This window comes from Pyxicephalus adspersus, chromosome 2 (genome assembly GCF_032062135.1).
Source record: "Pyxicephalus adspersus chromosome 2, UCB_Pads_2.0, whole genome shotgun sequence".
Taxonomy (NCBI): domain Eukaryota; kingdom Metazoa; phylum Chordata; class Amphibia; order Anura; family Pyxicephalidae; genus Pyxicephalus; species Pyxicephalus adspersus.
Window position 1 is genome coordinate 31522578 of NC_092859.1, and position 12534 is coordinate 31535111.

The following is a 12534-nucleotide window of genomic DNA, read 5'->3' on the forward strand; positions in this document are numbered from 1 at the left end:
CGCCATTTAATAATTTCATGTTAGTGTCACAAAATATTAACACTGTATGCTATCTTCATTGATACAAAGTAACTTTATTCTGTGCCTGGACCTGAGGAGTCTCTGAGCTGACATTTGTTCCTTTCTCTTCCTTTTTCTGCACCATTCTGGCCGAAGTCTTAAGAAATGAGCCCAACTCACACACAGCATCTCCATCCCTGGGTACCACCCCTCCCAGCATCTTCATCACTTTGACTGAGAATAGACACTGCGCCTGCGCACGGCATCCCACTCCTCGACCAAGCCCCCTCACCATCACGTCACATTCAGCTCCAATACAAAACATAGGGAGCGGGTTGTGTGCGCGCTCCCGTGCACGCCCCTTCTTCTGCTCCTCCGCATCCGGGCATCGCTCGCGCGCGCGCCTCGCTACCAACTTTTCTTCTCTCAGCAGCTTGAAAAAAAAAAGCTTTGCCCCTAGCTCTGAGTATCCTTCCGCGTGCTACGGTCCAGAAAAGTAGTCCCCGCGTCTCCGAGCGTTCTTCAAAACTTCGGCGAACAAGACGGGAAAGAGGGTCTGGCGGAACGAGGGGAGTCGCCTCAGCTGAAGAAAAGCTCTTTGGGGAAGTAGAAAGAAGACGGCTGAGGAAAAGGGGCGACTCCGAGTGGGGGGTAGTGAGCGGATGAGTGCGAAGTGATGAGTCCGCTCCCCTCACAACTTGCTCACAGCGAGTAGTTCTCCGCGGACAGGAGCTCACTCAGCGCCCCGGCTTCACCGGACTCCACCGAGGAGCCCCTGACACGAAGAGACCCCGAGTAGGGAGGGGTGACAAAACTTCTCGGGTGGGACTGACAAGGGGCGGACGGTCATGGAAGTGCAGAGCTTGCAGGAGGCCATCCAAGTGGAGATCCAGTGTCACCAGGTAATGACCCCCAACCTGGGGGGAAGGGAGGGGGGGCTCCCCAGGCTGCTCCCATCATGCACCTCGCCTGGGGGTACTTTGACAACTACTTTATTAGAAATGACTTGTGTGGAAGCGTTGTCACCTGCTCTATTGTTGTCACAGAGAACTCCCTGCACCCCCCTGCAGGTGTAAGTCACCATACTTGCCCCCCAACTTTATTACTCCTTCTTCTTCAGTCCTGTCATTCATAGTTATTAGTTGGCTCTTACTATCAATACTTCTATCCACTCCCCTGGCCTTTTTAAAATACAAGAAAAAATTGTAGGTGACACCCTTTGTAAAAGTTCACCTTCACCCCTCTTTGGATAATATTCTTGAACAAGTTTGAAGGATTCACACAACTTTCACCCAGTGTGGACTACCACCTTTTTTTTTAATATTATTGTTTTCTTGTATCTGTTCAGTTGCTTCCTGTCTGTATGCACATACTCCATAGGTTGCTGCATGTTGTCTCTGTGCTTCGGTGACCAAAGCAGCTCCTGATGGAACCATTCGAACCATCATTCGAACCTTCATGGCATGATGTCAAAGAGATGAAAAAACAACTTAATATTAATAATAAGCAGGATTTATATAGTGCCACCATATTACGCAGCGCTGTACAATAAATAGGTTGCAAATGACAGATACAGGGGACCCTGGCCCGAAGAGCTTACAATCTAGGAGGTGGGGGAAGTATCACACAACAGGAAGGAATAAATAGGGGACTTCTATGATATCATTGTCGTGTTGGAGTTTGTGAGATTTTAGGGATGGGGTTTCAGCTACTCTTAGCTTGATGTACAGCCTAAAATGTAAAAAGAGTTTTTATCTTTATAGTAAGGCCCAAGTGAATTATATTCTAAGAACCTGGCCTCTGCAATAAACTTCACTTGGCGCACACTTTTCACAGACATTGAGCCCTTTCCTTCTGTTCTCATTCCTTTCTAATCTCTATTTATCATCATTTCCTAATAGACTTTATGGAGTGTTCTCTGCCCCTCCTTTATATTAAAGATGTATTTTACTTCCACATCATAATATATTTAATCCTCTGGTCACATTTTGTTGCTTTTTTTTTAACTTTTTTTTTTTCTTAGAAGATTCCTCAATGGTCCCTCCATAGATGCGAATCCTGGTGTTTTCTATCTAGATACACTTTTTTTTATATAAGGCGTTTTGTTGCCTTTTTTTTTCTCTTTAACTTTTTTTTTGGTATCAGAAGGTTCCTCAATGGTCTCTCCATAGATGCGAGCTGCCATTTCACGCGATGTACTCCGGGCTATTCACTTGTTCCACTCTGCATCATTTCATCACTTTACTTGATGGTGTTTACTCTCCGCCTCTGATTTCTGTGCTGTTTTTCTCTGACAACTTCATACACAAAGTCTTCCATTTCCCTGGTCTACTTTTTCTCTTATTCACCTTTCACTACTATAGCCATTTACTTTCTCCCCCTTTTCTTACTCTCCCCCTCCTGTCTTTACTCATCCCCATCCTTCACCCCCTCCCTACTCTTCTTTGCACTCACCCCTCCTTCCCCCTACTCTTCCCCTTGTTCCTATTTCCCCCTCCCCTTCTCCCCACTCTTCTTCCCCCCTCCTCTCCTTTTTTTTTTTTCAACCCCCTCTCCATCTTTCTCACTACTTCTTCTTCCTCCCCTCCCTCCTCTCCCCGCCCCCTCCCTCCCTTGTCTTTTGCTGGAGCAAGCAACAAGGATTTGGAAGTAATATTGCGGTGCTGCTGCGTGGAGATTAGGACGAGACCTGAATATTTATGAGCTGGCTTGGGGGAAACTGCCTGACACACGCACTGTGTGTGTTTACTTGCCTCTTTGTTCCTCCCCATTTCCATCAAACTTGAAACACTTTCTCATTCCTCCTCCTCCGACACTCTTTTTTCTTTTTCTATCTAGATACACTTTTTTTTTTTTTATAAGGCATCCTAGGTTTTATTTTCTTTCTTCCTTAGAAACTAGTTGCACGGATGAAGCAGGAGCCACAGGTAATTGCAGATTTTTAAACATTTAAGCTATTTTTGTGTCCTTCGGATTTGTTGTTTGTGCTGGAGTACAGTGGGAGGATGACAAACTTTATCGGCTCCCATCGTTTAAAAGAGATCATTCCAGTGTAAAGGAAGAGACTTCTGTTATTTTTTTTTAATGGATATTTAAAATAAAAGGTGTCTGGAAATGGCTATGGAGATGAAATGATTACTTGACCCCTTCTTATGTTACACAAGACAAATCACATGAAAATTCTTTTGCACAATATGTTGACTTTGTAGCTACAACAAAGTGCTTCCTTTTATCCTTAAAGTTACAAGTTATCTGTGCAAGACAAATAATGATAGATGTGGTGATGGGACATCAGAATGATGATTTTCTCTACACGCCATACTTTGTAAGTGTTTTATTTTACATGGACAATCATCAGTGTGCAGCATTCACCTCCATGAAATCACACATACACGCACGGACACTTGTCACTTGTAGTTACATGGATTTTTTTTATGTTTTGCAAGGCCTCCATCTTGAGCAGATCATCTTGTTAAAAAAAAAAAGACTCTTGGAGTGAGTTTGTGATGTTGATGTGCTGTAGGGGGATGAGGGGGATGAGGATACAGCAGATGGATGTTGTTGGAGTGTTCTTTGTTGCAGATTGCTGCAGCAGGCATCCATTGAACACTTTCTCCTCTGGCTTTATTGAGACACTTTCACTCTCTTCTTCTTTCTTGGCATCACAAAGTTAACTCTGTGTTTGCCACGAGTGCAGTGACTAGGGGAGGAGGGGGTCCTTACCTTCTCCCATGGCTGTGCCGGAAATGAAAGAAGGGGGGAGGCAGTATGTGTTATGTGCTTGAGCTCCTTTCAGTACCATGGACAGATGCCATTGAAAGCCTTTCCTTCCCCCAGTGTAGTGAAATGCGCAGAACTTTCATGTATGCTGGCTGCTTTTAGGGCTCTGGGTGCTGCTTCCTAGGTTGAATGTGAGCAGTTTGCTTTTCTCTCCTCCCCCCATTTCAATGAATCGATTGCCCTTCCTTAGGAATGCAGCAGCTTTTCAGCACCAAACTTGGAACAGCTCCTTTATCAAGCAACTGATCACAATCCTTTCCTTGTGCAAAGCATTGGGTGATTTCTGCTGTTACTTCTGCTTGAGTTTGGAAGCCTTGTCATGTTAATGAGGGTTTGTCAGCACTCTCAGTTTGGTAGTGGAAGCTTCCATTTTGTGAGGAAGGGGTGTTGGTTTCTTCCTAACATGGAGAAAAGTCTGCAGAGTTTGAGATGGGGGATGGGCCCCATTCATGCTCAACATTACCATTTTGATTGCTTTGATGCCATTTTTGGAGGGGGAGGGGATCAAATCACCCCTTTTACTCGTGCAGAAACACACAAAGATGTTTAATCACTGTACAGAATCAGAAATCAGATACTTTTCTTTTAGCCAAGCAAAGCCTTTCCATACCTAAAGACTGTTAGACCTTTAAATAGGAGTAAAACAGACAAGCGGTTCTTTTTCAAGGATGCAGATTTTTTTTTTTTTTTATCTTTACTGCATTAATGCACTTCTAGGACCAATGTGTCCTTTAAAGAGCATCTGCAGGGATATTCACTGCATCAAAAATAACTACATCACTTGAAACGTTACGATGTTTATGAGGTTTTTACCATTGACGTTTAGCACTTGTACACATATTGCAATCATTTTAGTAACTGGTGCAGTCTGAAGTTTTACAAATATATTCAAGTTAAATATCAGAGTTATAACTCGAAGATGTCAGTTTACAATTGTAACCTTTTTTTTTATAAGACTTGCAGAGTACTAGCTACTAGGACTTTGATGACGTGATTCAAATTTGATCATTTTCAGATTTAAAAGAGTTTAAAGATTATATTTCTGCAATGTGGGGATATTGTATCAGATTTGTGTATGAAAGATAAGCACCTTTTGCATAAGTTCAGCCATGTTTGCTAAATGAAAAGCATGCTGTACACACACTTGGCCAGTACGTCCTTTGAATCTGGTCATTTAATTAAAGGTTGTAGTGTGTAAATATCTAAATTGTGCATTATACCGAGTGCTGCATGGATGATGCAACAAGCTTTAATACTTTCTACAACCCGGTATGATCGTGTTCACTCAGCTGTGCTTGTTTACAAATAATATAGTTTTTATTATTTCCTTTCTCACATTCCCCTTTTGCTTTTGTGCTAATTATCCAGTTTATACGTCGGCTGTATCATTATCTTTTCCAGTTTATGAAACTGCTTCATAAACTGTACTTTAAGGGAGTGATTTATCACAACACATTATCATTCGGTTCATTGCTTCATTTTTATCATTGCTCTATAAATCTTATTGGCTAAGGTCTAATAATCTGATATGTGTTGTCATCTCATCCCAGCACGGACTTAATTCTTGTCACACAACACGCACTGTTTAAATATGGAGCTCGGGAAGAAAAAAAAAAAAAGAGCAAGCACTGCAGCGATCTGGGGGGATTTGGACCCCAGCTGCTTGTTTGCATTAGATTTTGCTTCAATTGTCTTCCATTCTCTTTGATTTGCAAGAACACACATTTGTCTATGTAGGCTAGAATAGTTTAGCAGTTCTAACCATCGAAAGCATTCGGCAACTTAGAAGCTTCCAAGTTTATGAAAACATTGCTAGGCAATGCACTCACTTGTAACAGCCAAACGGCAATCATCTTTCATTGTTCTGATTGTGTTAAGTTCATAGAAGCTAAAATATGCTGGTTGCAGTGAGGAGCTGAGATTCATCGCTTTTTACACGTTGTGATAAGCCGTAACATTAAGAATTGTAGAGGTAGCTTAGTGTTTGTTGGTGCCCATGTTGTGCAATAAAATGTTGCGCAGAGTTCAGGAGCCAGTCAGTCCAATCTAGGAACCAGAGAGCACTTTTAAGAAGCACTCCAGTCAGGCCTAAAAAGTTTACAGACAAATCTTTTAAACTGATCTGGCTTGCTTGCCCTTGTTACACATCTCTTTCTTTTCTTTGCTAAAATTCCTCTGTCTTTTGGTTTATTTAATACTGAATGGTCGTGAATTCTGTTCCATGAACTGAGAAGTTTTTTTTGTTTTTAGCACCACCACGTGTATTTACATAGTAAGTCAGGTTGAAAAAAGACATAAGTCCATCAATTTCAACCACTGTACCTGTCCATCAGTACCTTTTTACAGCAAATATTAAGCCAACAAATGAGGTAAATCTTCTGTCAGATCTAGTTCGTTGTTTTAATCTGTGCAATGGAATTGTGGTATAGGAAGCTGTAGAGTGAAGTGGTGCCGATTTCATGACTTGCAGCATGTTTAATTTAAACAAGGCCAGCAGTTTGATGAACTATGTTGCTGTAGCTCCGTTAACAAGCTTCAGCATATTGTCTTTGGTGTAAAGCCAACCAAAATGGCTGCTGCCTGTGGCCTTCTCTCAACAACTGCTAATTAATATCAGAAATCATAACAGCTTGATAAAAGAATTGCTATTATGGACAGTTCATTATAAATTATAGCCAACAGGCTAAACAGTAGCAAGTAAAGTTTTTGTAGCTAAATAAATACAAGCCTGGTGTTGTTGTTTCTAATAATATTGCTAGAAGCATAAGATTCCAGGAGTCAGCTACCAATAAAAGGCAAATGAGAGTTCTCTAGCTTTTTAAACTGATATATCCCATCATTCCTATCCTACTATACAGCTTAAAGGATCTCTCCTCCCAAAATTCACATTACAGTTTTTGGTAGCTAAACCACATATTGGCTTTTTACATTATTTAGGTACTCTTATAGCAATATTTCTGTGGTGGAATTCCAAGGTCTGTGCACTTACTATGAGAGGATCCCGGCCTGTTTTCCTAGCTGGATTGCACATTGATGTGATAGAGAAAGTAGAGAAGCAGAAACAGCTGAAGGTGCAAGGAGCTTAGTTCATATCCCATCTGATCGTTTTACGTGTGGTGCATTGCACAGTTTTTACCATTGAACTTTGGGTATTACAATAATTATTGGAAATTGTATGAATGATGCAGTGAGCAGGTCTTTTTCTTACTCATTGAACCTTCCCTGCCTAATTACCAGATGAAAATGGTGCAAGAAAATATCACCACTGAGGGTCTTAGTAGATATAGTCTAGGAAAGAAAGGGGGTAGTTCATTCCAGAAGATTCCACCTACTAGTGAGATATCTTATTGGTGAGCTGACTCTTTAAAGGCCATCTCAATCTCTCAATACAATCGGCAGAAGCTGAATAATGTCATGCTATGTTGGGGACAGGCATGTTAAAATAGTAGCCATGGAACAGGTATAGAACATGTAGGCAAGGTACCAGTTATGGTTTTTTTTAGGGTTACCTGTTACCTCAGGGATCTGTTACCCCAGGGATCTGTTTAGCTTGTCACTTTGTGCACATTTTGATATTCTGTCCTTGCACTCAAGGCTGCAGCTCAGCTGTCAGCGGCTGGGGTCACATTTCCCATCAAACAGTGAATGGGAGTGGAACCACTGTTGTACCAGACCGTATGCAATAGCTAGCAAATGTTTAAAACCACAAAAGCAGGATGCTGTCAAAGTTATCCATTTTCTGATATGGACCCAAAACTCTGTGAAACTTCCTTATTTTCAGTCTGGGCAATTAGAAATAAATGCAGACTCTGGATATGGATGATTTATTCTAAATCATATTACTTTCAACTTTTCTTATGGCTTGTAGCTTAGGCCTGGCTAAACTACAGGATTTTAGCAAGAGGTGTTTTGCTTAGTTACCAGTTTCTGATCATTTTCTTATTACAGTGTGACAGTTGATCTAAAGCCTAAAAAATGACAATACAATGTAGCAGATGGTGAATTGTATCAATTTATGCAGGGGTTTGTTTATCAGATGCTTAGTGGATGCTACCATATGTCTAAGAAAGCCCATCTCATGGCTGAAATAAATGCGCCTATGTGCATGAATGATGAAGGAAATGTTACCCATAGCAACCACATTCCTTGACAGAAAAGAAATAAGTTTGGGTTTCTTTAATTAAAATAAAAATGTACATTGAGTGCTATATTAAAAGTGTACTATTAGGCCCCTATCACACTTTGGGTTGCATACCGCGCAGTAAGCTCCTGCCAGGTGCATAAAAAACTGCTGTGCCCAGGAGTGGCAAACTGCACTGTAGGTGAACTGATTTGCACTCATTGCCCTTGTGTTTGCAGACTGTTTTTTCTTTCAGAGAAGGAAGAGCTACTGCAAAGCCATAAGCAACATTCTCTTTCAGGAACTGCAATTCAGTGCAACCGCATACAAATGTTTGCACAAGATGCTTAAATGGGAGAAATTGGGAACTGTGATTGATCACAGCACAATGGTGAAATGGGCCTCACTTTTTCTTGGTACTTGATATGACCACTCATTTTTTTAAATTCAGAATTTTTATCAAGCTGGGTGGGAAGAAATTGTGGGTTGGTGACCTAACTTATCAGTAACCACCCACAAACAGCCGGGTGGTTACTGAAAAGTGCCGGGTGGTGCGCCCAGCTAAAAGGGGCTGGGGAGAACACTGCCACTGACCAACTCAATGTGCCAGTTGTTGCCAAAGATATGTGTGGTTGCACATTGTCATGACGAATGCAGATAGTTTTTATGATCCTTAAAACTTCTCTAAGCTTATTGAGTGTCTCAGTGTACCTCTTGCTGCTCATCAAAGTAATGTTGGAAAGGTCATGGCTTTTTGTGCTGATTACTGACCCCTGAAAGTTTTCAAGCTTGGAAAAAGTTTTACACCCTTGCATGGATTGATTCTTTGTTTCTGGATCATGTAGATTCCAAGGTACCCACTTTTCACTTTTGGATACTCACCTTTATCTGCGTGGGATTGTGTCCACAGTCCAGTTGTGCAGCAAGCCAATGTATGGTGACTTCTTTGTCTTTGTGAATCAATTCATCCACTTGCTGACCATTCATGTCAGTGGTTGCAGTTGATGATCTCCCACTGCTTGGTTTGTCTTCAGTGCTAGTTTCTCCTTCTTCATCCTTGTTTGTCCATTGCTTTGGTCAGTGGTATCAATGTAAATATTCTGTAGCCTCATGTGGATGTCGGACAGCCTGAACTCCTCCTTCATCAAGAACTAAATGACGGAAAGTAACTTTTGTAATATTCATCTGTTAAGAAAAGAAAAAGATTCTAAAAAACCTATATAAGGGAAGAGTTATTCTACCAACATGTGCAATTTGAATGACTTATATTGGTTAATGAAACAGAAAAATGTTGCTCACTTTGCATTACTTTCTGTACAACTCCCTGTGTTTGCTGCACTGATACACACAACACCAATAATCTACTGAAACATGGTTGCTTTTTAGCTTTTGTGAACCAAAAACTTTTAGCAACTGAGACAGAAAAGGTTTGCAAGTAAAGATTGCTGACTTTTCCCAGATTTTTGTGATCTGTATGCTTATACTGGGTCAGTGACTTCTGTCCTAAAACTAGATACTCAAAAGCCAGGTAAGCAGCATTATCACTAAACATAGAGACAATTGTAAGTTTAATTTAAATAGAGGTTTATGATGACATCATAGATAATAAAACTCTTTGAGAGATAATCTCAAGAGATGATTTTTTGGAATTGTGTCACCATGGAAAGCAATATTTTCCAGCAGGCTGCTGACCTTCTATTTAGTACAGCCTTAGAAAACTCCTAGTCCTTTTTCTGTATATCACAATGCCATTTAGAGGATTTAGTTTTACAGCAAAGGCACAGGGAAGTCAATTATCTCATAGGTGGGGGTACTTTGACATACAATCGTGTGAATCTTAATGGTAGCGCTTTGGTATCATACAAACAATATAGTTTTGGGTTTAGTTGTTTTTTTTAGATTTTAATATTTGTGTTGGAGGAAGTAATGTTTGAGTAAATAAGTTTGTTTTAGCAGTTTTTTACAAGCATTGTAGTTATGAGTGATATGTTGAAACATAAATCACACTTTTTGACTAGTTACCGGTATATCAAAGATTACAAATGAGCAATTGTTGGTGCCATCTACATGGCTGACATGGCTGCTAGCATTGAGCATCTGGTTTGAAAAGAAAAAAATTGCACTAATGCCAACTATCTATATTGTTGCACAGATGGGGGGACATCCATAGTTTTGTAGTTAGTAGTTCTTTAAAGTAATGTAAACGTTGTAATAAGTACAATTACTCTTTCCATCTTCTGAAAGCCATAAGCTGTGTAAGTTAACTATGAGACCTCCAATGTAGATGAATAAAATATTTTACCACTGAGGCTTTCCCAGAGCCGTGAAACTAATCTCCTATACTTAGGTTAGTGGTGGTTCTGAGGATGAAAGGTTACTTTAATGCCTATTACACATCTTATAACTGCTATAGACATCCTTCACTAATAATGTCTATTGATCAGATTTTGATATTTTTCATGCATTCACCACTGATTGATGACAAGCAGTATCCTGATTTATAGATTAAGTGAAGCACTGCATTTCATTGTAAATGATTTAAACCCAGCCCTGTCCCACAAATGCTATGTACACACATGCAACATTTATCGATGGAAACAAACGATTAACGACCGATCGTCCAATAATCGTTAACAAAAAAAGTGAACAACAACGTTGATAAAAGAGAAATGTCGCTGAAAACAAACGACTGTCCCGGCGGATCTGATTGAATGACGATCGTTCGCTATCTATTGTGTGTATGGTCATTCAGTGATCGTGGATTGTTCTGCAGTACACTTTCCCTGGTACAGGTCACTTCCTGCATTGTTCATATGATCATATCTAGTGTATGTACAATATAGGTGGATTATTTTTGAACATACATATCGTTACAGCATGTACAGAATCGTGCCCTATACAATCGTTCAAAATAATCGTGAATATTCGTTGATTGGTCGTTAATCGTTCGTTTTCTAGAGAAAATTATTGCACATATATACGTAGCCTTACACTTTCCAGACACCTTTGTGAGGTTTGCATTGTTTACCAGACTTATCCGCAAGGAAGCGTAGTTATTATATTATGTCGTACCTGCTGCAAGAGAGGAGTAAAATTTTGGGCCTGTAGCAGAAAATAAAGCGACTGACAATAATCTGCTTTTGTGTGTTTAGTCGATAAAATGTATTGATTGCAAGCATCCACATATGTAATTTGTAGCATTCTGTTTCCATGTATGGCTGCAGTTTACAGACAAAAAGAAAAAGCAGGTGAAACCTGATATTTAAGTTTGCTGATGCTTTTAGCCTGACTACAGTTCTGCTTTCCATGATCTATATGTAGGGATATGTATTTTTATGTTCCTTTAGGAGTTGCTTCTGAGTGTAGTTTTTTTCATTAGACTGTGTTACGCCATCTCATAAGAGATTCCTCTAAATGTCTTAAACCTGATTCACTCTTGTGTCTTAAATCACTTCTGATTTGATGAGTTCAGCATGGAGTAACGCAGCGTGGAGGGACATGATCTTATGTATGCTGAAAATATTCTACGATGACTCCATGCACAGTGCAGTTATTTTCATAGCCTAGAACTTCCTGTGCAGATTGTTCTATTGCTAGAGTACATTTTGTACACTGACAAACACAGAGGAATCTTACACATGCAACGCTCACACAGATACCCAGATCAGGTGCAGCGTGTATATATATATATTTATATATATATATATATATATATATATATATATATATACATTTATTTAGATTTATTTTTTAAAACAGAAATGTTTATTGGTATTGTTTATATTTTCTTTTATTTATTATAATCAAGTCTAAACAGAAATACAAATAGCATTTTTAGATTAGGCAGCGACAAAATACCACATGGTACAAGGTTTCTCTAACTAGATGGAGAGCTGCAGGTCTTTTTTCTATGCAGGTGGTGGTGGTGTAGGGGAGGGGGATCAAGATGTGATGAACTAGGAATGCCAAAATGTATCTCCTAAAGTGCACTAGGAGATTTATCTACACTGATTCTGCATTAGATGTAATCTCAACCAACGTGATATTGAGTAGAGCATAAGCACAGATGCATAGTTTGTTAGGGTGTCGAGTATTTAGTTTTTTGCTAAGGAAAATTAGTAAAAAATGTTTTTGTTATTTAATCCTTACTTTCAGTTGTTAGTCATGTATACAGCTATCCAGTGGACTCCATAGTGCTCCACACTGTGGAAGAAGAAGTTGTGATTGGAGGGGAGGCTAGTCACATGACTGGGCCCTTGCCACTTTTCTGTTCTTTTTACTTTTACAGTGCTTTGGTATTTGTTGTTATTACAATAAACTATGTTGTGTTGTGTAATCTCATACTGTGGAGTTCACAGACTAAAAAGACACCTGAAATCAGTTGCTGTAAACAAATTTTCCAAAAAGGAGGTAAAACATTTTAGTTGAGCGTATCTTCTAATCAGATTTCGCTGGATGGATGCTGCACTCTGAAGCCTTCACCTCTGTAAGCCTAACTCTGATTTTCAGATCTCTTTAATGATGACTTTTTTCTAATTCACCATTCCTGTGCTGGAATCCTCGAAGACAAGTTCTTCCCTTATCTAAATGGGTAAATCATCCATTGTTTATTTATTAGGTGCATGTTGGTATCC

General features: G+C 39.8%; 1 protein-coding gene across 2 annotated transcripts in view; it reads left to right on the plus strand.

Moving 5' to 3' along the window:
* Nucleotides 1-430: 430 nt before the first annotated feature.
* PHF21B (PHD finger protein 21B) overlaps nt 431-12534 on the plus strand; it is a 75887-nt gene continuing 63783 nt past the window's right edge. For both annotated transcript variants that reach the window (XM_072400281.1, XM_072400282.1), the window contains exon 1: nt 431-902. In XM_072400281.1, coding sequence (XP_072256382.1) covers nt 849-902 — 54 coding nt within the window. In that variant the 5' untranslated portion in view covers nt 431-848. The remainder of the gene's footprint in view (nt 903-12534) is intronic.